The sequence below is a fragment of the Mus musculus genome, chromosome 6, assembly GCF_000001635.26.
Source record: "Mus musculus strain C57BL/6J chromosome 6, GRCm38.p6 C57BL/6J".
NCBI classification, from domain to species: Eukaryota; Metazoa; Chordata; class Mammalia; order Rodentia; family Muridae; genus Mus; species Mus musculus.
In genome coordinates this window covers 17,985,222-18,009,685 of record NC_000072.6, presented here as the reverse complement: position 1 = coordinate 18,009,685, position 24,464 = coordinate 17,985,222, and the positions used below count along the sequence as shown (strand labels likewise).

Genomic DNA, 24,464 nt, shown 5'->3' with positions numbered 1-24,464 from the left:
CTGGGTTTGTGTCTAGCCATTCTGCATGTATCCCGGAAGCTCAGGCATATCGCACTGTCTCCATGAGCCCTGGTTGGCCATCTATACAATGGGAAGGACTACAGCTTAAGGTTTTTCTGCAGCTCTTGAGCAGATCTTCTCCTCTCTTAAATATGTTGAGGGGCAATGAGGCAGGGCAGGAAGAACTCACTGAGTCTCTGCAAATGGTACCACATGGCAACTCATCCCAACTCCAAAGCAGAAATTGATCTGGATAGCTCTGTGGTCTACCTGCCCTTCCTGAGACCACAACCCTCATACCCACCGGAGCTCAGTGTCAGGAGCCTGCCAAGACAGGCTTGTCCCAATTTCTTTTGCTTCCTAGCAAGAGACAGCATGAGCACAGCTGGACCATCTAAGCTGCGTCACTTGGCCAGAGCTATGGGATAACCTTGTATTTAGGGTCAGTCTCAGTGCAATATGGTTTATCGCTCACTAGCTGTGTTCTTTAGACAAGAGCATTACTGACTCTAGGATTCGCTCTTCCTCCTCCTAAGGTTAAATGGTAGCGTAGGTCTGCAGTTCATAAGGCCATTGAGAGGGGGTGCACTCTGCAACCCTATGTGCCCGATATATGGCAAGCTTTCCATATGAAGCCACTTAATTTCCAATTGCTGGGTCACTGAAAGATGAGTAATTGCTTTATCAATCTGGTGTCCAGCAAATGGCAAGTGACGTTCTAGGACCCCAGGATCCAGCCTTCTCAGAGCTACGTCTCTAGTGCTGAGGTAGGGAAACGCATCCCTGGGTCCTGTACTTAGGCTGCCAGACTGAGCGTGCCTCTGTCTCTTCCTGCAGGCTGTAAAGCGCTTCTTGAAACAAGAATGCAAGTGTCATGGTGTGAGTGGCTCCTGTACTCTGAGGACATGCTGGCTGGCCATGGCTGACTTCAGGAAAACAGGCGACTATCTCTGGAGGAAGTACAATGGGGCCATCCAGGTAGTCATGAACCAGGATGGCACTGGCTTCACTGTAGCCAATAAGAGGTTTAAGAAGCCAACGAAAAATGACCTCGTGTATTTTGAGAATTCTCCAGACTACTGTATCAGGGACCGAGAGGCAGGTAAGTTAAGAGAATTCCTTCCGACAGCAATGTGCTACAACCTAATTGGATGCCTATACTTTTTAGCAGGCCATTTTGTGTAATTGCAGATGCCTGCCCTTGGGTTCCAGGCTTGTGCTCTGTCTAATTCACATTGAGACTGCACAGAAAATACATGCAAGCAGGTTGATAGTGTGCAGATTCTGAAGAAACATGAACTAACAGGAACGTATGTGGCAAAAAGTCAAAATATGCAGATCAGCAGAATTCTTGCTTGCACAGAATTCTAGCTAAGGGGATAGATAAGCGTTCTATGTACTTGCCCAGTGTCTTCCCTGTTATCCTAGGCTGAGCAGGGTACAGTTCTGTAATAACCTTCCCCCATGACAAATCCTCTAACTATGGCTCTGAAATGACCCCAGGGCTTGAATTTAACCCTTTCTGAAGCCTGCTCTATTTCACAATCCCTTGCTCTGTTCAATATGGCTACAATTGTCAAGCACTTTTTTTGTCTCTTATTAAACTATTTTTAAACTATTTAAAACTGCAAGAATTCATCCCCACTTTTTTAGCCATAGGTGTGTTTTATACAGGGAGTAGATTTAAGAGAGGCCTCATTTATTAAAGCCACACCCTTCCTTCCCAAATAACACTTTCTCCACCTTGTACTCCAAGAGACCTTCTTCCAGCCCGAACATACCAGCTGTCCTCACCTGTCTACTTTTTATAGACATCTGTGCTCTACTTCTTACCCTCAAGGTCAGCATTAGGCTGCAAAGACTCTAGCAAGCTAAGCATCCCTGAAAGGGTCTCGGTGGACAGGGGGGTAATGATAGCCACAGTCCTCTTTGGCTCAAGTTATGTGCTTAGTGGGAAGCAATGTCATTTACTATTGGAAAAAAGTACCCTTCATTTGAGATTCTAAGTTTGTTTTCCATTGTGAAATAATTGCAAAAGAGCCAGTAAAACAGTGCAGATGCAGCCAGCTGCTAAAGCTAGATTAACTGATAGGCAAGATGATCAGGAAGTGTCCCAAGCAGCCCGGAGCCCTTCTCTTGCCCTTGAGTTGTTGAACTGCCTTTGTCCTTTGATGAGTTAGCTGTCTGCAGCCTGTGAGCATGTTTGTACATGCGGCATATGAATTCAAGACTGCTGAGCTTAAGGACCTGAGGCTGTGCCCCTTTACATTCTTGCCATGCTTTGGGACTGCTACCAAGTTATCCTACCTGTCAGACCACAGGCTCGATGAAACCTGTTGCTTGGACATAAATCAACCCAGTGGACTGTGTCCCCTCGTTTCTTAATTAGCTGGGCATGGGAATCACCTTGATCATTTTAGGTCCTAGAAATAGACACTCATATGCTGAGCACTGTCCTAAGACCTTTGCATATCTACTCACTCTGTTGAATCTATGAAGCAGCCCTAAGATATCAGGACATTGTAAATTTTTACCTGGGGAAAATGACACAAAATAATGGATTCTCCTTAACAATCACCACCAACCAAACTCTCATCCTAGCTTACAAAATCAGATGAACAGCCCTGGATATCACTGTCCACATTGGACATCATGTATGGAAGGCGATGCATGTCTGAACCACGTTTGTCCTAAACTTTGGCCCACAACTACTTCACCTATTCCCTAAGCATGATGGTGAAAAGACCTTAAGACCCAAACTTCATACCAGATCTAGAAAATGTGCTGTCTGTCCAACAAGGGTTTCGTGGTTCTTTGATTTGAAATAAGTTATGTAGTAAGGGAAATAGTCCTACTTGATGAATATTTTCTTCCAGAGAACTAAAGACCATACTTTCTTGTCATAGGAAGTGGTTTCTGAATGCAATCAGGGGCAGAATCCCTGCTGCCCATTTAAGTTATTGAATTGATTATTCTTACATACTTAATTCTTGTCTCTCTCTCTCTCTCTCTCTCTCTCTCTCTCTCTCTCTCTCTCTGTGTGTGTGTATGTGTGTGTGTGTGTGTGTGTGTGTGTGTGTGTGTGTGTGTGTGTGTGTGTATGTATGTGTGTGAAGTGCATGTGAGTGTTGATACCTGCCAGAGGCCAGAAATGTCATATCCCCTGGAGCCAGAGTTACAGGTAGTTGTGAATCATTTAGCATGCATGCTGGGGTCCAGAGCTGGATCCCCTGCGAGAGCAGTAGGCACTATTAAAAGCTAAAAGCCTGAAAGTCTGCCCCTTAATCATAAGGATATATATATATATATATATATATATATATATATATATATATATATATATATATACACACAATGCCCACTACACACTATGGCTCAGTCTGTACACTCCCACCATCTCTCAGCCATATGCAATGCCCACTGCACACCATGGTTCAGTGTATGTGTCTCACCAGCTCTCAACCTCCTGCTTTGTAGGAGTGGAAACTGAAGCTCATGGAGGCTAAGAACTTTTCAGGATCGTCTCTCTATCTGTCCTTTCCATCATTTTATTCTGCCTCTAGCAGTCCTATGGCACAAGAGCACACAGTTAAAGGACTGGCTTCCATAGTAAGATAAATAATTTAATCTCTTATTTCTACACTTTCTTAGAAATATTTTGACTTATCTAATTTAAAATTAGGTCAATATTTTGGTCCTGTTCAAATAGAGCCTGGTCTTTCGAATACCCAGTTCCAATAACAGATCACATTTCCAATACGTTTACCAGATTGTTTGTAATTTTCTGAAATAAATTGAAACGATGCCATTTATAGCTGTGTTTGAGAACATGCCAAAGTCACCCATGTGACCTGCAATATTTCTTTTGTAATTTTGGTAACTACATGTGATTGTTTTCATAAAAATAAGGCTCAAATGCCTTATATGACATAGCTTATTAAGAGAATATTTTTGATAGCTAATATTTGGATTATGCAAATAGTCACAGGTGTGAGGTGTAGAGACATTTGCTTCTCCTACACACTGGTTGAATTTTGCCCTTTGACATGTGACTGACTGCCGTCTTCAGATGGGCGTCTCCCTGACTGGAATAACCTTCTTGGTGTGTGCTCTACTAAAGTTGGTCTGCACCACACTGAACATTTCTGGGTAGGGAATCTTCCTGGAGCAGCCTCTAGCCTGTTTGAGGAGATAGAGAGATGTGAAAGATAATTTTGAGACCCATAGGAATGAAGGCTTCCGACATCTAACTCGCAGAGGGCACAGGAGCCTGCCTTTGTGAAACAAAGGTATTAGGACTTTAATTGTACACAAAGGATGCAGCCAGCATGAGTCTACAACAGAATGAACATACACTGTGCTACAATAATCTTATGGACTAGACAAGCTCCAAGATAGACCAAAACTTTGTAGCCACATTTAAGTCAGGACATGCACTCCTCTTGGTTGTTTGTTTATCTTTGTTTTCTTTATTCAAATTCATAGCCATTCTTCCCTATATTTAATCTTTCCTTTCTAAATAATTGATTTTGAGTCATGAACACTAATGTTTAATTTCCTGGGCACCTTCTCCCTGAGAGAATTACAAGAGCAAGAGTGGAGATCAGGTGGGGCATTGGTGGATGGGGGGTGAGTGGTGTTTGAACTGCTTGGTTATGCTGTTCTGTCTCCCTGAATCTTGTTCAGATTAACAGAGCACTGAACTCTTCTGGAGTGTTTTCCAGCTGGGTTCGTGCACTGCAGCTACAGGTCTACTTCATTATTCTCCATAATTCTCCATTCTTCCTCAGAGACCTGCTGGGTCAGAATCAGGAGAGCCTCATACTTTTCAAACTTAAGAATAAAGTTTGGAAAAATCAATGAGTTGGTGGTCCATGGTTCTGGTTTACTCCTATTATCAGAGAAGAGGATATCCAAGTCTCTGATCCTTAGAAGGGTGAAAAGTGTTCTTATTCGTAGAGCTCTGAATAGATATCACTAAAAAAAAAAAAAAAAAAAAATACCCCCTGTCTTGGTTCATATGGCATAAAGCACTTTTTTTTTTCACATGTAGAAACTCTACTCCAAGTAACTTGTTTAAATGATTTCAACCATTAAGACTTCTGCTGCAATTAGCTTGACATCTTGGTTATCAAGTCATTCTCTTCCATGACATAATGATACCACAGTGAGTGAATTTTGATGAGAACCACAGAGTGGCCAACTTGAGTGATTCTGGTGAGGACAGTATGGATGCTGGGAGCATGGGTTGAGTTCCTGACAGGTCAGGTCTGATCTACATCCCTTACATGTATATACCCTAACTTTTGGCAGCAATTCCCCTCATTTTCAGATCAAGAAAATAAAATCCCAAAGTTTTGTAATTTGTCCAAGATTTCATTGCCTGGAACTAGTTGACAAGTAAAATGAATAGATAAAAATCAAAACAAAAATCCATACTTTTCTCACCATACTACTTTCCTCAGATTTGGATTCTGTGGAAAGTGTGTGTGCGAGCAGTTTCTATAATAAAGATACAGTATGAAGATATGGGACTTTAATTTGAGGGTGCCCACAAAGCTGAGAGTTTAAATCTGATCACAATTAAACAGCTACATTTAGAGTATGTTCAAGCCCTTTTTGTTTAGAAGCTTTCCAAGATTTTTTTCTTTGTTTTTTTTTTTCCTTTTGTGTAGTGTGGGTGTGTGAATGTGTACATTCCTGTGCACGCACAGAAGAAATGGTCTTCTTTATACCCACACGGCAGAATCTCTTACTGAGCATAAAGCTTGCCATTTTGACTAGCTTAACTGGCCAGAGAGCTTCCCAGATCCACTCATTTCTGCCTCCCAACACTGTGATCACAGGTACACACAAGCCATGTCTCGCTTTTATCTGAACGCTGGGGATTTGAACTCAGCCTCCCCTGTTTGCACTGCAAGCCCTCTTTTGCACTAAGCCATCTTCCTAGCCCACCGAGTCACAGTTTTAAAGGAATACTTTCAATTGTTCCTAATAAATGATAAGGAAAAAAATCTTGAAGAAGAAATTGTGGAAGCGATAACTAAACACGTCCCCTTGTTTCTCTTCTGAAGAAGACACGTATTTTCTGATGATCAACTAAAAACTCCTCCATTTGCAGCACATTTTGCCGGGGTACTAATAGCACATTTTGCTGGGGGACTAGCAACTGCAAGAGGTTGGGCATGTGATATTTTGCAGGCCAGAGTGGAGGCCACATCTTAAGAGAGGGACTTTCCGAGAAGAGCCCTGGTGACTTCGGAGCTATCTAGTCTGGTGATTACCCCCAGGCATCTGTAAATCAAAGCAACCCTTCAGTTAAAGATAGGTCCATGTGTAATGAAGGAATGAGGCCTTCCTCTGCAGAGGAGGTGTCTGCGTCTAATCACAGACCACTTTCAATGGGAATGATGTAAAACCCTGACCTGGGCTAGAGGTCATCCCGAGGTCTCTTCTCCAACAGAGGAAACAAGTAAGCCTCCACCTCTTCCCCAGTCAAGTTCAAAACAAATGGAACTCTTAGGTAACATGTTGTCCACTAGAAACCCAAAGCTCGGTAGGCAGCTGTTCTTGGTGGCAGTATTTGTGCCTTCTTTTATGAACTATAGTTGGCAAAGAATTCCTTGAAGTCTGTGGCAACCCAGCTCCTAAAATCATTAGATAAGTCTTGTGTTGTGGCCTGGCTTATAGACACTTATGAATACTGTCTATATCCTGGGTGTTATTAAAAACAAGGAAATAAGATTTTTTGAATATTCCAAAATACACATTCTTTTTTATTGCAATTCTTTTTTTTTCTTTTTTTAAGTAGGTATTTTCTTCATTTACATTTCCAATGCTTTCCCAAAAGTCCTCCATGCCCTCCCCCCTCCACTTTCCTCCTATCCCCCACTCCCACTTCTTGGCCCTGGCGTTCCCCCCGGTACTTAGACATATAAAGTTTGCAAGACCAATGGGCCTCTCTTTCCACTGATGGCCAACTAGGCCATCTTCTGATACATATGCAGCTAGAGACACGAGCTCCGGGGCACTGGTTAGTTCATATTGTTGCTCCACCTATAGGGTTGCAGATCCATTTAGCTCCTTGCGTACTTTCTCTAGCGCCTACATTGGGGGCCCTGTGTTCCATCCAATAGCTGACTGTGAGCATCCACTTCTGTGTTTGCTAGGAAATAAGATTTTAGCCAATGGGTGAACTCTATCTATACTGCTAATGTGCAGCCCATACCAAGACATTTTAACTCCTTCATTTCTTTACTGAAAAAAAATATTAATTGAGATTGTGCTATGTGCACATAAACCGTGTCAGTGCACAGGCAAAGAAGGTGGAGTTGCTTGGTCCTTGTCCTCAAGGCTTCGTCCACCATGTGATCGTAATAGGTAGTCCAGGCTGCAGCCAGGCAGCGTTACACAATCTAGGTGACAGGGAACACTCAGTCTCAGATGGGTGAGAAATAATGTGTCTTAGGCCCTGATCCTTGCTCCATTGCTATGTACAAGGACTTCTTACCGTAGTCCTTACTTTGACAAGATAAAGAAGTCATTCATTGGTTTATGCTCTGACACTTACAGAAATTAATGAATGACTGTCTAACGGGTACAAGGAGAGCAAAATGAGACTGTATTGATATGTTCTAGTGAAGCTTCTAAACCACCATTTTCACAGAAAATTGTTAATTACACTCTAGTAAGTAATCTTTTAAAATTTGTAATCTTACAGCTTTCCAAATATCTTTAGCCATTCTCTTGGCTCATCCTGTATTTAATCCCCTGCCTAATTGATTCATTTAGATTTCTCACACTATCTTCACTGGCTTCATTCAGAGTTGAATTGATTTGTCCCACTCAAAACTTATTTTCCTCTAAAGAAAATGGAACTACCATTGATGACTGCAGTGACCAGGTCATCAATATGCAAGCCCATTGTCATTCTCCCTTCTTATGTGGCATGTCACCCACATCAGGACCTAGGAAACATATAGAGGTCCTGTCTGCTTCTCTATGTTCATTGCTGTCCCCGAGGCCTAAAAAGAGCTCAGTTTCTCCATTTATACACTGTGCAGTGTTTAATTCTTAGTTACCTCTCTGTCCCACCAGGCTCCACTGGAAATCATGTGTTGGTAGGAACTATCTCTCTTACTTATATCCCCAATATCCATCCAGCAAATTAATGTGGCAAATTGAGCTGCAAGGCAAGCTGTAAACCACATAGAATATTGATCATCCAGTAGCTTAATTCTATAGATTTATAACTCAAAGATAGCTTGGTCTCCTTGCAGAGAATTACAAAGCATGTTTTTTTGTTTTTGTTTTTTGTTTTTGTTTGTTTTTTCAATGGTTATAGTGCACAACCAGCAAAATTTTTCCCGTTTAAGCTTGAGTGTTAAATAGAACTTTTGCATTAATAGTTATCTTCCATGGGTCATGATTATATTATGTTGCTTGTTGACCCTTTCTCTGTACAAGAGAAAAAATGCCAAATAAACACAGCAACAGACTGCATCTCTGGCTTTCATTGTTCGGGATACTCAGCCCTCTTACTCATCATTTGCTGCTGGTTACCTCCTCTGATTTCATTGATAACTAAAGCAACATGCTGTTTTGCTTTTACTCCAATGGAGTTGTGTGTTTGTGTGTGTGTGTGTGTGTGTGTGTGTGTAATACATATTTTATTATATTATAACCTAGTACAGTTATTCTACAAATATGCTACCTTTAAAAAATATAAATATAAACAGTACTAAAATGCTAAACTGACATTGGCAATCAGAATGAATGTAAAACTCAGTAAACAAATTTTAAGTCATTTTCTATATCCAATTATTTGACTTCATTTGAACCATTAACAACAAATTAATTATCAAACAGATGTGTTGTCTTTTCTGTGGGGGGTAGGTGGGAGAAACCTATATTATATATAGCATTTCTAATTGCTATATTAATTGTTTAAGACCAAGTGCTTTTTAAAAGTACATTAAAATAATAAAATTAATTATTTTCTTTTAGCCTTCCCAGTGAAATCCACTTTAAATGATAAATCCCTTCTTTTAACTTATGGAAATTTTACATTGTTAGGGAGCTGTCAAGCCTGCATTGTGGAATGGGCATCTTACAGACTGCAGATTGTTCTCCACTGCTGTTTCTAGTGATTGGGAGATCATGGAGAGATTTACTGCTCAGCTTCTCTTAATGTATGTTTTACCTTGTAGTCACCAAGGTTCTGATTTAGCACTGAATACAGTGCTCATTTGACTCACGTTTGTAGTTCAGAACCTTCACCTAGTACCACAAACTCACTTAGGTTATCAATATGAATTCTACCATTTCAATATAAGCTATGCTCTGATATGGTACCACATATATATAATATCAACTCTCTAAGAGACTTCAAAGTCAGCTGGAGATACATATAAGGCCATACCATAAAAGAGAGGGAGAGGGAGGGGGAGAGGGAGAGGGAGAGGGAGAGGGAGAGGGAGAGGGAGAGGGAGAGGGAGAGGGAGAGGGAGAGGGAGAGGGAGAGGGAGAAGGAGAAGGGGAAGGGGAAGGGGAAGGAGAAGGAGAAGGAGAAGAATAAGAAGAATAAGAAGAATAAGAAGAATAAGAAGAATAAGAAGAATAAGAAGAATAAGAAGAATAAGAATAAGAAGAAGAAGAAGAAGAAGAAGAAGAAGAAGAAGAAGAAGAAGAAGAAGAAGAAGAAGAAGAAGAAGAAGAAGAAGAAGAAGAAGAAGAAGAAGAAGAAGAAGAAGGAGAAGAAGAAGGAGAAGAAGAAGAAGAAGAAGAAGAAGGGGAAGAAGAAGGGGAAGAAGAAGGGGAAGAAGAAGGGGAAGAAGAAGAAGAAGAAGAAGAAGAAGAAGAAGAAGAAGAAGAAGAAGAAGAAGAAGAAGAAGAAGAAGAAGAAGAAAAAGAGAAAAAAGAAAAAGATCCCAAACTAAATGTATGAAATTTAACAAAATAAGAATGTGTCCCATTTCTTGCATGCACTCTCTGAACACTAAGTGAACCATTTAAAGAGGGGCAAGCCTAAGTGCTGATGTGTACCTGCTCCGGGTGTGCGCCTGCACACTTGCACACACTTCTTTGAAAGGTATGCCCTCGACAGACAATGGGAAGGCTGTTCTTGGTTTTTAAGAAATTGTTCTTAATCTAGTATTTAATAAAAAAGCAAACATGCTCTGGCACCCGATTACTATGCGGTGTACAGAGGAAAGACGAAGACCCAACCTCTGTCCCAAAGAAGGTGGGATCTAACATTCTGATATACAGATTCAGTTTCAAGAAATACTTTCTAGATGGGCCTTTGATAGGTCAATGGGACTTGTGAAGGCTGGGTGTGCTCCGTGGATGGTGTTAATGAAGGCCTGAATCTTGAAACTTTGAGACGATTATGCTTAGGATGAGAGGACAGCTTACAGATGGAGGTGACTCTTCAAAAGAACACCAGAAAGTTGCTTAGTTCAGTAGGGAGGAGATAACCCATTTGGAGAGCACGGGGGTTCAGAGGAGTTCAGGGAAGAAGAGATGAGGTAGGTGTAGGGGGGAGGAGGGAGAGAATAGGAAATAACGTTGACCAGGCCAGCTAGACCAGGAATGGAGAGTCTCTCGAAGTCTGGCCACAACAGTGTTAATTCCCTTGTAGCATTTGCAAGCTTAACAGGACCTGGCTGTCCTGTGCCAGTCAAACCTCTGAGCTAGGAAAATGAATAAAAATGAGTAAAATCATCCGAACTAAATAGATACTGCCTTTCCTAAGTAGCATTAGCCTTGCAATCCTTCTTGTGAGGACGGGGGAAGGCCTGCAAGTAGATGAATGTGCGGTCTCTAACATTTGCTCTGTAACATTCTTTTGTTCCCTCAATAAATCTGTGTCATTAATGACAACGTGTAAGTCAAGCAGAGGAGAAACAGCCTATTGGATGACAGGCTTAAGTGAATCTTGCTTTATGCCCTAATGGTCAACATATGGACCTCTATCGGCCTGAGTGGCAGGAATCTGAAGATACAGGCAAAGGGGGAGAGGGAAGAGGGCAGGGGAGAAAGGAAGGGGGAGGGGAGGGGAAGGAGGAGAGGGAGAGGAAAGGGGGTGAGCAGCGCCCTTCCTCCAGGTTCCAGAGGTATGGGTCTGGGAACTATTAGCCAAAGCCCTCTGCTCCTCCTCTGCTGTCAGGAAGATGCATGTTGGTGGAGACAGAAATGTTTTTACACGGGGAACCCTGACTCCATTATTAATTTTATAGCTCTGGGGATGGGATGCTTGGTTCTGTAAGTTCCCTTGATATTGCCCCACCAAATATGATATGTGGTTCCAAACACATGCGATTTAGAAACTTCCATTCTTTGCCTCTTTTCCCATGCATATGTGAGTTCTTACTGTGATTTGGGATAGGAATATAATGTAGGGGAAGAAAAAAAAAGGTGCCTTTAGCCAGAAGCAGCATCTTACACCTTCCCATGATATATGCCCTCCCTGTCTGCAGAGTCTGCCTGCTTATTGATGGACATGGAGGTTAGGCAGCCAATCTGAACCACTGTTTGGGATAAAGATGACAGGAAAGCTGGAGTCTGAACCCTTAGTACTCTATATCATGGGACTGAGCACTGTCACCAGGCTGGCAACACATCTGGGCACACTTCACAACCAAAGCCAAAGAACATGTGAACCACATAAATCAATGCAAAACAAGAGAATGGCATGAAGTAGCATGACTTTTTAAAATAAGTGTGTTAGTTAAAAAGCAACCGAGTACATGTTTGACCTTAGAAGATGACAATTTGGGAGGCCTAAGTAAGACGACCATTAGCTAAACCTATTTTTCAGATGTTTAGTTGCTATTTTTAAACTACTGTCTATGCTGACTGAGAACTTGAGTTTGGATCTACAGAACTGATGTAAAAACCTTAGTGATTGTATCTGTTATCGCACTGCAAGTTCAGGGGTCAGCCAGCCTGATATAGTGAGGAAGTCCGCAAGTGTGACCTTGTTTCAAACAAGGTAGAAGGCAAGGCCCAACATCCAAGGCTGTCCTCCGACCTCTGTGCATACTGCACTTGCACTCTGTCTCATACGGACACACACATACACACGTAACCCATACATTGTTTTTGTTTTCTTTTGTTTTGTTCCCTTTTTTGCCATTTTTATTAGATATTTTCTTTATTTACATTTCAAATTTTACCCCCTTTCCTCATTTCCTGCCTGAGCACCCCCATCCCTCCCCCTGCTCACTAACCCACCCACTCCCACTTCCCCGTCCTGGCATTCCCCTATACTGGGGCTTAGAGCCTTCACAATGCCAAGCGCCTCTCCTCTCACTGATGTCCCACAAGGCCATCCTCTGCTGCATATGTGGCTGAAACCCTGAGTCCCTCCTTATGTACTCTTTGGTTGGTGGTTTAGTCCCTGGGAGCTCTGGGGGTACTTGATGGTTCATATTGTTGTTCTTCCTATGGGGCTGCAAACCCCTTCAGCTCCTTTCAGGGTCCTTTCTCTAGCTCCTCCATTGGGGACCCTGTGCTCAGTCCAATGGATGGTTGTGAGCCTCCATTTGTAACATACATTGGTTTTTAATACATAATTGTTTTTACATAATTGTTTAATACATAATATGTTTTAAATACATAATTGTCCTTTCGATAAAATCTTGCTAGTATATGCAATGGTGTCAGCGTTTGGATGCTGATTATGGGGTGGATCCCTGGATATGGCAGTCTCTACATGGTCCATCCTTTCATCTCAGCTCCAAACTTTGTCTCTGTAACTCCTTCCATGGGTGTTTTGTTCCCAATGCCGGGGCCTAGCAAACACAGAAGTGGATGCTCACAGTCAGCTAATGGATGGATCACAGGGCTCCCAATGGAGGAGCTAGAGAAAGTACCCAAGGAGCTAAAGGGATCTGCAACCCTATAGGTGGAACAACATTATGAACTGACCAGTACCCCAGAGCTCTTGACTCTAGCTGCATATGTATCAAAAGATGGCCTAGTCGGCCATCACTGGAAAGAGAGGCCCATTGGACACGCAAACTTTATATGCCCCAGTACAGGGGAACGCCAGGGCCAAAAAAGGGGAGTCGGTGGGTAGGGGAGTGGGGGTGGGTGGGTATGGGGGACTTTTGGTATAGCATTGGAAATGTAAATGAGCTAAATACCTAATAAAAAATGGGAAAAAAATACATAATTGTTTTTAAGAGAGAGAATCAGTTTAGGGGAACCTAGCCTAGTACACCATGTTAGCCAGCCCTTTTTATTTTTTCACAAAACCCTAAGTGAGAATATCATGAATTTCTGAAAAAAAAAATATGTGCCCCAGTCCCTCTAAAGGCTATGAATCAGATTTGTTGTAAGTTCTTTGGAGGAGGTAGGGATGGGGTGTGAAGTATTGAGGGTCAAACCTACGGCCTCATCAGTGCTAGGCAAGTATTAGAACACTGAGCTACATCCCACATTTGGGTTTGGGGATATTGTCTCACTGTCTAGATCAGGCTACCCTAGATCTCGTGATCTTCCTGTTTCAGCCTTCCTAGTGCTGGGATTTTAGATGTTTTCACCTACATGCATCTTATAAGTTTGTATGATTTAAAAAATTAAGGGACAGGGCAAGGAAGAGAAGTTATTATTTATTATTATTTATTATTTATTTTTAAGTATTATTCATGCTCTAAGGGTACCCACCATTTGCTATCTGTGTCATTCTGAGCAAGTTACTGCCCCTCCATGACCTCTGTTTCCCCCATTTAAAGATCAATCATGGCAACAATATCTGTCTCATAAGTTTGTGGGAATTGATTCATTCATCACAGGGTCTAAACTATATAAATATTCTATAAATTTTATATCTCTGGTTATGAAGAAAAATGGAGAAGGGGGTATAAAACATAATACAGAAGGTAAAGAGAGAAAAAAGAGACTAAATTGATTTTAAAAAAAAGGAAGAGGAGAAAGTATGAATAATCTTCACCACTGTTCAGTTTTGATCATGTGAAGCCTGCCTTAAGACTTAAGATGAGAAAGTTTAACTGAGTTCCTCTCACGGGCTCTGCAATGGACCAAGCAGGAGTGAGTGACTCATTAACTACCCTACCCTATTGGTGCTTAGGCCAAGCGTTTGTAAAACTAAGAAAGGAGACAGATGATAAAATCCAGCAAGCCACTTAATGAACACACATGCACACGTGTGGACACATAAACTTCATTCTAGTCTTTAATTCTAGACACAGTGGTGCCACTCTGATTTAGACATATTGGTGGTAGGTCGTTATCATCGCATGAGCAGTTCCATTGCTCTGAGTCTTAACAAGCACTCTATGATTCCGTTAAAGGGAAGCAACAGTGGCCAGTTTCACAGAGAGCCTGCATTCAGCTACACACTCCACTTTAGTGGCACAGGTGCCTAAACTGCCCTTCTGCCCTCCAGTCTAGAATTACATCTAATTATAGCTTGATTCCAAAGAGAGAGCAATTTGTAGACCTCCCCTAGGCATTCTCATCCTCTCCTACTTCATAGAATGCTCTGTGCCTCCCTGTTGGCCCATTCCCTATACCCTAGTACCTCAGGGAGGCCATTACAGCTGTAGGCTATGACCTCACCACTGTTCTTATAGCAGTGGCCCTCAGTCTTCAAAAGCTCCCTTTTATCTTCCTTCTTCTTGGCTTCATTAAGCCCTGTTTGGGAAGCAGTGGTGAGTGGCATGTTTGCATGTCTTCTGTTTTTGAGCATTTTATAGTTGAACAATGAACTGATATACTTTTTTAAAAAATTCCACTAGAGATTGAAGTCAAGGTCTTGCACATGCTAGGCAACACTCAACCAGTCAGCTCTCATCCTCGGCTCTCTTTTTTCACGGTTAACTTTGAGACAAGGTCTTCCTAAGTTGCTCAGGCTGGCCTTTAACTTATTCCATGGCCCAGGGGTACCTAGATTCAGTATCATTCTATCCCAGTCTTAGGCTACCAGGTCTGGCTCTGAAACCATATTTAGATGGAAATTTTCCAATGGCCATTGCCTTTTCCTGCCTTTTCTCCCTGAGTTTGGATGGTGTGGATTCAATTTGACAACCAATACTTGGGTCAGAAGAAGTCCTTCCTGCCCAGTTCTGCATTTGAGAAACAATTAGATGTCCTTAGGCTTCATTCAGGTCAGTGGGAAAAGGCCACTAGGTTTTTTATATAGGCCCCGCAGCCTGATTCAGAAACAAGACAGGTCACTACCCCATACCAGCCTTCTCAGATTGTCAGCCCAGGAGGAAGACAAAGAATTCAGATGTGCCACAGTATTGACAGAGTTTGACAGCTATGGTTTGGTGAGATGAAGAATGTTTATTCGTATGCAAGACTTAAAGACAAAACCATGAAACATTACAAAGCGAATCACCCCTGGAGTTCTGGGGTCTCACTCACAGACCTTTAGCCTCAGTTTCTACCTCCTGAAAAAGATGACCAAGCCTATGACCCTCATTTCGCCTTGTTTCCTGAATCCCACGGTATCTTTAATGAACATTTCCCTAGTCACAGCAAGCTCAATATGCTAACAACTAAACTCATTGGTACTTAAAGTCTTCCCCTCCCAGGCATTTCTCTCCTTGGGGAATTACCAGTACCAATATGACTGCTTAGACCTGAAATCCCCTCTGGACCCTTCTTGACCCCTTCCCATTCATCTATCACTCACCATATCTACTGGCCCTGTCTCTTCAACTAACTTCTCTTTCTCACCATCAGTGTCTTAATCCAGGCCATCTTGCATCTGGATCCCAGTTCTGGATGGGCCTCTAACTTATCTCTGTGCCCTTATTTTGACTTGCTTCAATCTATTCAGTCTCCGCACATGGCTTTGCCTTCACAAACACAAATTAAACCATATTGCTCTTTGCATGGAGACCGTCAGTGGAAATCTGTTGCTCACATAGTAAAATGTAAACCCCCTGCCCTGCTATCTAAAGCCATTAACAATGCAGCTTTTACTAACATCTTCAGCCTCCGCTCTTTTGCTCTCCCCTTTGACCACTGACCACTGAATCACAGCAATGTGGAATGCCTTTCTGCCCCTCGCATAAAGCTCTTAGCTTGTGTGGCCTCCTCAGCACTTCTGTCTTCCTCATTTTCTCCCTACTATCATACATAACATGCGTGGGAAAGTTCAAATAACCCTTGCTGCATTCACTATAACCATAATATGGGGAGTTTTCTCAATTAAACACATCCATACAACTTGTGCTCAATTTATAATATGAAAGAAGCTTGGTATTCTAGATGCTTCCTCATACACTTTGTCCCCCCCATAAGAAATATCACCACCCCAACTTCAAATATCCATGACTAGTTTATCCCAGTTCTATTCTCTGTCTAAATAAAGACTAGGAAAGCCTGTGTCATATTGATGTGTAATGATTCACCCAAATACTTAAGGCCTGAAAGTTCTAGCTTTATCTATCTCAGTCCCCACAGCTGTCTTAATTCTCCTTCACCATCATGCTCCTTGAGGACTTGACCATCTCCAACACAGCCTTTCCTTCCACTCTCCCTTTAACCTATAGCGTTATTCCAAGTGTATTCTTCTGTCCTCACTGTGGAGCCAAATGAGCATGCTTTGGTCATTTTCTACATGACCCCTCCACCTCTATCCATACTTCAATAGATAGCCAAATGCTGGTGGCATACCCTCTGAGGCCTCTCATCCATTGTCCTTCTGTCTTTCCTCATGGACTCTTGCCTAGACGCTTTTCAGAGCTCACATTTGGCCTTCTTTCTCTCAGTCACTCTAACAGACTTAGGTATGTTTTTCTTGGATTAAAATCTACACTGGTTTTTTACCCGCCATAGACCAAGATCAAAGCTCCGCCAAGACAAAGGATTCTTTAACCTGTTGTTCCAGTCTTCTTTTCTAAGATTTTGTAGAGTACACACCCTATCCTTCAGTCACACTGAACCTGTACTTTCATAGCCTGTCTGACGCATTTCTGCTAGGAGCTCCTTGTGCCTAGAAATGTCTTGCATCCCATTGTTTCCCTAAACATCAACTCATCCTCTGCATTGTCTCCCTAGTGCCACCTTCTTGTTAAAGCCCTGCAGTTGAGGATGCTTTACCTGGCCCTGTTCTCGACCACTAATATTCATACTAAGAAATATCATTGTGATAATAATCCAAGCCCCTCAGGACGGCATCTTTATTTTGTTCACTGATAATTAGGTCTCAATAAACACTTGCTAAATAATGAATGGATGGTTAACATGTGTTGAGCACTTATTCTGATAGACACGTAGACATCTAATTTTGTCCCATTCTTGCTATGGAACAATGAGCGGATTTTATGCTAGCTTTGAAAGAGGGGAAGGAGAAGCTTACATAACTTGCCACAACCATACAGTTGACACATGCCAACCCTACAAGCAGACCCTTGATTGCCATACCCTAAAGACCTTGGCTTTACAGTCTGAGCTTTGTCTGCCATGATACCCTGAATATGATTCTACTGTGGTTTCCAGTAGGTCATTAGCAGATGAAATAATGATCTGGAGGCTGCAGTAGTGTCTCCACACACATTTATCTCTTCACTACATTACAACTCTGCTGAGGAATAGGAGCCGGGTCTTAGTCACTATATTTTCCCTGCCTCCCAAATCCCAAGTAGCCAACACAGCATCTTATACATATTTATGTCTGCTAAATGTCTATCAAATGAAATAATGGGTGTGATGTTAAAAGGCAGCATTTGGCAGTGTGCATCCCTTTTGCACAATCGGTGAATTTTTTTAGGAGACTGTCCTGATGGTCACCCTGAATCCAGGCCCAGCTGCTCCCTCTTCTAACCCTTTGCTTCTTCAGCATGATGTAGGCTCAGGGCCATCCTGGCTGACCCACCCTCCACCCCGACCCGGCCCTCTGCCATCCTTCCTGTCCTCAGGAAACTCCTCTGTCTGTCTTCCTGCTTTCGGCAGCTGATCACGCACAGCGAGTCTGGCCCACACTCTGCTTTTCTTGACCTCATACCCTGCCTGAACCCTGCTGTTTCCCTGCTCAGGCACAGCAGCATGACACTCACGCAGATAATTTCCATACAGAACAGAGAATGATAAACAGTGTCACAAGGTATAAGTGAAAAAAACTTAATCCATTATCTTTTTCTCCCTGTATTTATTTTTCTTCTGCGGGTTTGCCAGTTATTTAGCATTGTGGATTCTAATAGAAATAGGAACCACTAGTAAGCAAAAAGGGGCAGTTAATAGGATAGCAAGCTTTAGCTGGGGTTGTAGCTCAGTGGCAGACTGCTTGCCTCGTATACCCAAGAGACTGTGTTCAAACCACTTTATAGGAAAAATCCTAGCATCTCTAGGTCCCCCAAGGTCAGTGTGTGGCCAGGCCTCCAGAAGAGATGGAAACAGAACCAAACAATAGTCTAACTTGACAGGATTCCTTTTCCTGATCTGGCCATCACTGTCTCTGGACATGTGCTTTATTCATATCTTCCTGTGGCTCTCTGCCTATCCACAGAGCTCAGCCTAGAGTTCAGGGGCTGGGGGCTACTGAGTTGATGTATGGCCACATTCTCCTAGGAATTCTACCTTACTGAACTGGGATGACCCAGATACCTACCTGTGGACCAATGAAGAGGGTGATGGTAAAAACCATGGCAACCAATGGCTCGTCTTGAAAGATCATTGAAAAAAAAAAGTCATTGCAAGCTGAAAGAAACTCTCTGAAATTGTCAGGTACTCTTGATTATCCCAGGGACAAAGGAAATAAAAGGCTTTATTATATCTTTGTACGTCTTATTTCTTTGTTTAAGATAGAGGATCATGATATGTCCTGGAGTACTCTGGAACACAGTATGTATACCAGGTTGGTCATAAATTTTGCAGTGACTTTGGACACTATATATGTGAGCCACCGCACCCACCTCTGTCTTCGAAATTCCCTTTTAAGAAACAGGACTCCATTTAGCAAATATAACATTGATTAACTAATGTGACATTGATAAAAGGCCGCATTTGTTCTTTGAAGGGTAGGATTTATGGCCTCAAACAGGTACTTCACACACTTCCTGTAGTCTGCTAAACTGCAAGAGGGAGAAGAAGAGTGATAGGCAAAGCCAGGCGATGCCCTCCCTCCTCAAAGCCTCACATGAATGAGACCCTTTCCCCAGCAGCTACAGTTTGGGTTCTCTGTCCACTAAGTGTAAGCAGGTCTAGGGAAATGGACTCTTCTTTTCAAGGTTCAATACTTCCTACGCTTGGAGAAAGTTGGCCTTGGCCACAGCTTCCTTTTTGTGATTTGAAGGTGGAAGAGGAAGAACCCGGATAAGTCCTTTTTTCTTTCTTATCTAGCCATGCTCACCCAATAGCCCTTCGATGTAAGTAAGGCCTACTGATGGCAATATGGAAAGTCAATGCAAGTAAAAGTAATAGCTTTGGATTCAGGTTACTAAGGAAAAGCCAAAGGATCTTTCTTGTCCACTTTTTCTAGCCGAGACCTCCTGGACACCTCTCAGCTACAACACAGGGGACTATAGAACACAGATTCAGTAAGCTAGGAGGAAGTTGGGCTAGGCTCTGTTCACAAGGATGAAGCTCATGACTCTTCTGCCAAGGCTTATTGTGTACTGCCCAGATGTTTCTAGTGACATCTCTCTGGTTTGTCTTCCAGGCTCCCTGGGTACAGCGGGCCGTGTGTGCAACTTGACTTCCCGAGGCATGGACAGCTGCGAAGTTATGTGTTGTGGGAGAGGCTATGACACATCCCACGTCACCCGGATGACCAAGTGTGAGTGTAAATTCCACTGGTGCTGTGCCGTGCGCTGTCAGGACTGCCTGGAGGCCCTGGACGTGCACACATGCAAGGCCCCCAAGAGTGCCGACTGGGCGACGCCTACATGACCTCAGCAGAGGTCATATTCGCCTTTTCTTCCCTCAAGGACTCCAATTACATCTTCAAGGACACTGGACCTCTGGGTTGTTTTCAGGGGCTCTTTCTTAAGGCATGAAGCCTTCATCTCAAGAGAAACCCCCTTTCCCCTCTCTGGGGGCCCCAGGACTGGGAACCACCTGCTGCACATAAGTACACCCTATTCTGTCTATCTTGGGCATTCTGATGTCACCTCTCTTCCTGCTGATTTCTTTTTGGAAATGGCATGACAGGCTGTTAGAGGAGGAGGGTCATAGCCCCCCACCACTGTCACCTAGACATTTCCTCTTTGGCTGCGGGGAGAAACATCACATAGCGAAGGAACTTCCTCTGTGTTTTCCCAGATTCCAACAACCCAGAAAGTCTGTGTTTCCCTGGGGCGCGGGGTAGGGATGGAAAGCAGAATGAGCTGACACCAAAATTTCCTCGGATTTTTTTAAAAAAAGAGTAAGCAAGGGCTTTAACTAAGTGATAGCTGTTGATAGCATCCTTGGTGACTTTCTAGAGAAAGATGGCTTCCAATAAACATCAGGTTAAAACATGTATGTCTTCAAAGAATTTATTGGATATTTATTGGCTATTGGATATAATAGGGTGAGAATGTTTGTCCTTTCAGACTGTGTTATTTTTGAACTTTCCTGTCAGCCAACACCTTAGAAAGTGATTGCTATTCCTCACTGTCCCATCAGTTTAAGGATTCTTAAGAGATGAGACTTCTCAGTGTGCTCTGGAGAGAATCTGAAAGGGGAATGGATGATCTAGCAATATTATTTAACTACTGGGTAAATATGGTTTAAAAATAATAATAACTTTGTGAGTGGAATATCATAAATGTGCTTGTATGGCAAAAAAAGGAAAGGAAAGGAAAGGAAAGGAAAGGAAAGGAAAGGAAAGGAAAGGAAAGGAAAGGAAAGGAAAGGAAAGGAAAGGAAGCAGTAAAATCCCAGTGGACTTTTTGACTAAGACTATTTTGCGCATGCCCATTTTGAGGACCAGTGTATTGCTGACAGAGAGATCTTCAGAGCCTGGGACCCAATCTCCCATACTCAGAATCCCATGAAAGTCATGTTGTATGTTGAAGAACATTGGCTAGGATCCACCAACCTTAAGGCCTGACACTCCTGTGTTTGTTTAATGCTTGTAAGATGTGAGAATGCAGCCGAGAGTAAGATAGCACAGGATGTCTCCTTTAAAGCTGGTAACATGACTGTATCATATTACATGCAGTCTGTAACTTGGAGACCATATTTAAACAATACAGCTGTCATTACAGGGATATCAATGTGGAAATAGGGATTGACTTCTGCCAGAAAAGGACATTCAGAGAAAATGGAGTGGCCAAAGGCCCCAATTTATGTTTTTGGTGTTAGATGAAAAAAAATGAAGTTGATAAGTCTACTTCTCTTCAGGCTGCATAATCTGCTTCTTCTTCTATATATAAATTCTCCGTAGAGCTGTCGTAGCTAATAGGATGTCTGCCAGTATACAGCCAGCATCAACTGGTGCTTTCTTGATATCTCATACTTTGGTCTTCATTTTTCCATCCTTGTCCAAATCACTCAGCCTAAAGCCCATGGACAGCAAATCGCTGGTGTTCTTGTCAGAGCTGGCATTAGCTTCTCACACATCTCAAAATGACTGAACCCCAAGACTGCCCTCCTCTCCTCCCTTTCTTCCCTCCCCTTCTAGTGACAGGGGTCAAGCCAGGGTCTTGTCCTTGCCAGGCGAGTGCCTCTACCCCTGAGCCACATCTCCATCTGTTCTCTTGGCGTATCGTATCATGACTTCAGTAAACAGGACCAATGAGCAGGAAAGTGGCAACTCAGGGCTTAGCACAGGGAAGACCTGGTGGGGTCACAGCTTCCGGTATCCTGGACACTGGGAAAGCTTTCATGAGAGTCCCAAAGCCACCATCTCTTCATGCGACTAAATTAACAGTGAATTCTTAAGTCCATGGATATCTTTAGGATGGGGAAATTTTCTACATGATAGCAGTTCCTCCCAGTTCAGGCAAACTACTCAGGAGACCTGAAGGGAATCCTGCAAACAGCAGCTGGGACCCCAGTGTCCACATAAGTAGGACTTGAAAAAGGTTTGTTTGTCCATTCAAAGGAACAAGTTTCCCTCAGATGGCCTGAGCAGAGACTACAGAATTTTAGCCTCCAGTGGATATTTATCTCTTTTTAATTATTATTGCTGAGATGTTAGATTCCTGATTTTCTTTTTATGCTGAGATATATCCCTCTGATAAGCATCAAGGAAACAAGGCCTATCCATTTGAAGCCTGTAGACTTGGCTCTAGTGTGTGAAGACAGGGAGCCAGTCCCTGCAGAGGGCAGTGGGTCTCACTGCAGGGGGCAGGGGGGCAGAAGAGGAAGAAGCAAGTGAAATGATCTCATCTGTTTCTATTTCCAAAAAAAGGACATTTATATTTGAAAATAATATAAACAATTAAAACAATAACTTCAAACTCGCTTTCTTCAGGATGTAATGGAAGATTGATATTCTGGAAGTCTGAAATACTCTAAGACCTTGATTATCTTGGGTCATTATGAAAATTCTATCACACTTTATTAGCAAAACCAAATAAGGAAGATGTCCATTCAGGTCAACCTCCACCTCCTGCCCCCCTGCAAATTAAAGTTGGTTCCTTGGGCCTTGGTTAACTTTAATTAATTTCCTACACTATCTGAATATATTTTCACAATACATCTTGACTAGTTAACTAGGGTTTCTATGGAATAATCATAACATAGCCCTAAGACTTAGCCTGCAAATGGCTTTTTTTCCAATGGATTTTCTTTACTAAACTTGTTTGCATTGCTGACAGTTGTCTATTGTCTTGACACTTGCTTTGTCGAGTAACCTTCCAATTATAGTACCCTCCCACGACCCCTTCTAGGCTGAAATCAATGTCCTCTCTCAAGGGGTCAGTTCTCCCCTCAAGTGTCTTTAGCCTTTACAGGAAAGGACCAGAACCATAAGCTTGCGCAATTCCAGTGTGCTCCTTCACTGCCTGACAGGTTTCCAAGGGCGGGGAAGGGGTCGGGCGGTGTAAGGCTCTGCAGAACATTTGGGCATCACCAGGTTGAAACAGACACCTGAGAGGTGAAGTTATTACATTTGAGTGATGTCAGGTGATGGAACCAGATATGAAGAAAAGAACTTGCCAGCTTTGAACAGCTTTGGCCACTTTTCAAATGACTGGTCAAGTTCTGTAATCATGGGCAGTGGCATTTTCCATTCTCGTTGGTCATGCCTGTCCTTTCTCATGTTGTCGCTTCCCTCCCATCAAGCACCTACTCCCTGAGACTCAAGGGCCCTGGACAGAACTCAAGTTCCTTACTCATTGGATAGCTCTTTATACTTGAAATTATCAATATTTATTGCAAGATTATTTTTAAACCATCACCACTATATTCCTTCATCTTAGAATTATTGCTATTAAACAAAACAAACTCAAGTGTTGGGTTGTTTTTTTTTTTTTTTCAAAGAAGATATCTTTCAAGTCGGAATACCAAGCTTCCCAGTGACTATCCCAGGCATCATAATTTAGAGAAGATCCTTGCCATCTGTGGTAGAGTTACAGCAGACCATCTCAGAGCCCCTGCATGGCTGTGCTTGAACACCCCTGGACCGTATTCTCAGCTTTTCAAGTTTGGCCTGGGGCTTGTGTCTCACACAGTTGAAATACATTCATCCATCCATCACACACACACACACACACACACACACACACACACACACACACACACACACATACCTCTTGCACTATTTCAAAATAAACACTCAGAGAAGTGTCCAGTGGATCAGAATCCTCCTTTGTAACTAGTTCTTTATTACAATCTGGGTTTCCTCATCTTAAGGGCAACAATTGCACTTCACAAACAGACCTGGATAGTTCAAAAACTGGTAAACAGCCAGGCAGGCATGTGTTGGACTTCTGGAAAGAAATGCTTGACTGTGAGCTGACAGGTGAGGCAAAGTGACTTTGACCTTCTCCTGAGGCAGAGACAAGTTTCACTGACCCTTGAGGATGGACTTTATAGTTTTCTGGGGATCAGCAGAGTGACAAGTAGGTTGAGATCCAACATGATCATTATTTTTCTAAACTCTAATAATTTCCAGCCCTGGCTGTTCGGTTTTGTTTTTCCTTTCTCCCCAATATTCCCATGGATTCCTGTTTAACCAAACCTCCCACTTCCATAAGCTAGTAAAAGTGTCACGTAGGTTGTTATAAAGAGCTATTGTTATTTACAAGTCGGCATTTTCTGTGAAGTCAAAACATAATAAAGTGAGATTTTGGTGTTAACTTTCTTATTTTAGACTCTTGGTAGTCTTGCCAAAACTCTGCTAAGAAATATCTTCAGCTTCTGTGAACGATTCCCTCATCTTTTCTCAAGAGGAGCCTTCCAACAACCCCATCAAGAGACATCTTTCATGCTTGTAAAGAGTATCAGAGAAAACAACTGACTTGCTTTCCTGATGGCTGTGCGTGTGAGGGAATAGAGAAGGCTTACATTTGGAATTGGAATATTATTCTGTTTTGTTCTGTTTCACTATG

At 42.5% G+C, this 24,464-nt stretch overlaps 1 protein-coding gene across 2 annotated transcripts in view; it reads left to right on the top strand.

Moving 5' to 3' along the window:
- Positions 1-24,212, top strand: part of Wnt2 (wingless-type MMTV integration site family, member 2) — a 47,299-nt gene extending 23,087 nt beyond the window's left edge. Inside the window, exons 4-5 of one of the 2 annotated variants that reach the window (XM_006505045.3) lie at positions 838-1,102; positions 19,643-24,212. In XM_006505045.3, the coding sequence (XP_006505108.1) occupies positions 838-1,102; positions 19,643-19,872 (495 nt within the window). In that variant the 3' untranslated portion in view covers positions 19,873-24,212. The remainder of the gene's footprint in view (positions 1-837; positions 1,103-19,642) is intronic. The other variant, NM_023653.5, reaches the window with a different exon arrangement.
- The last annotated feature ends 252 nt before the right edge of the window (positions 24,213-24,464 follow it).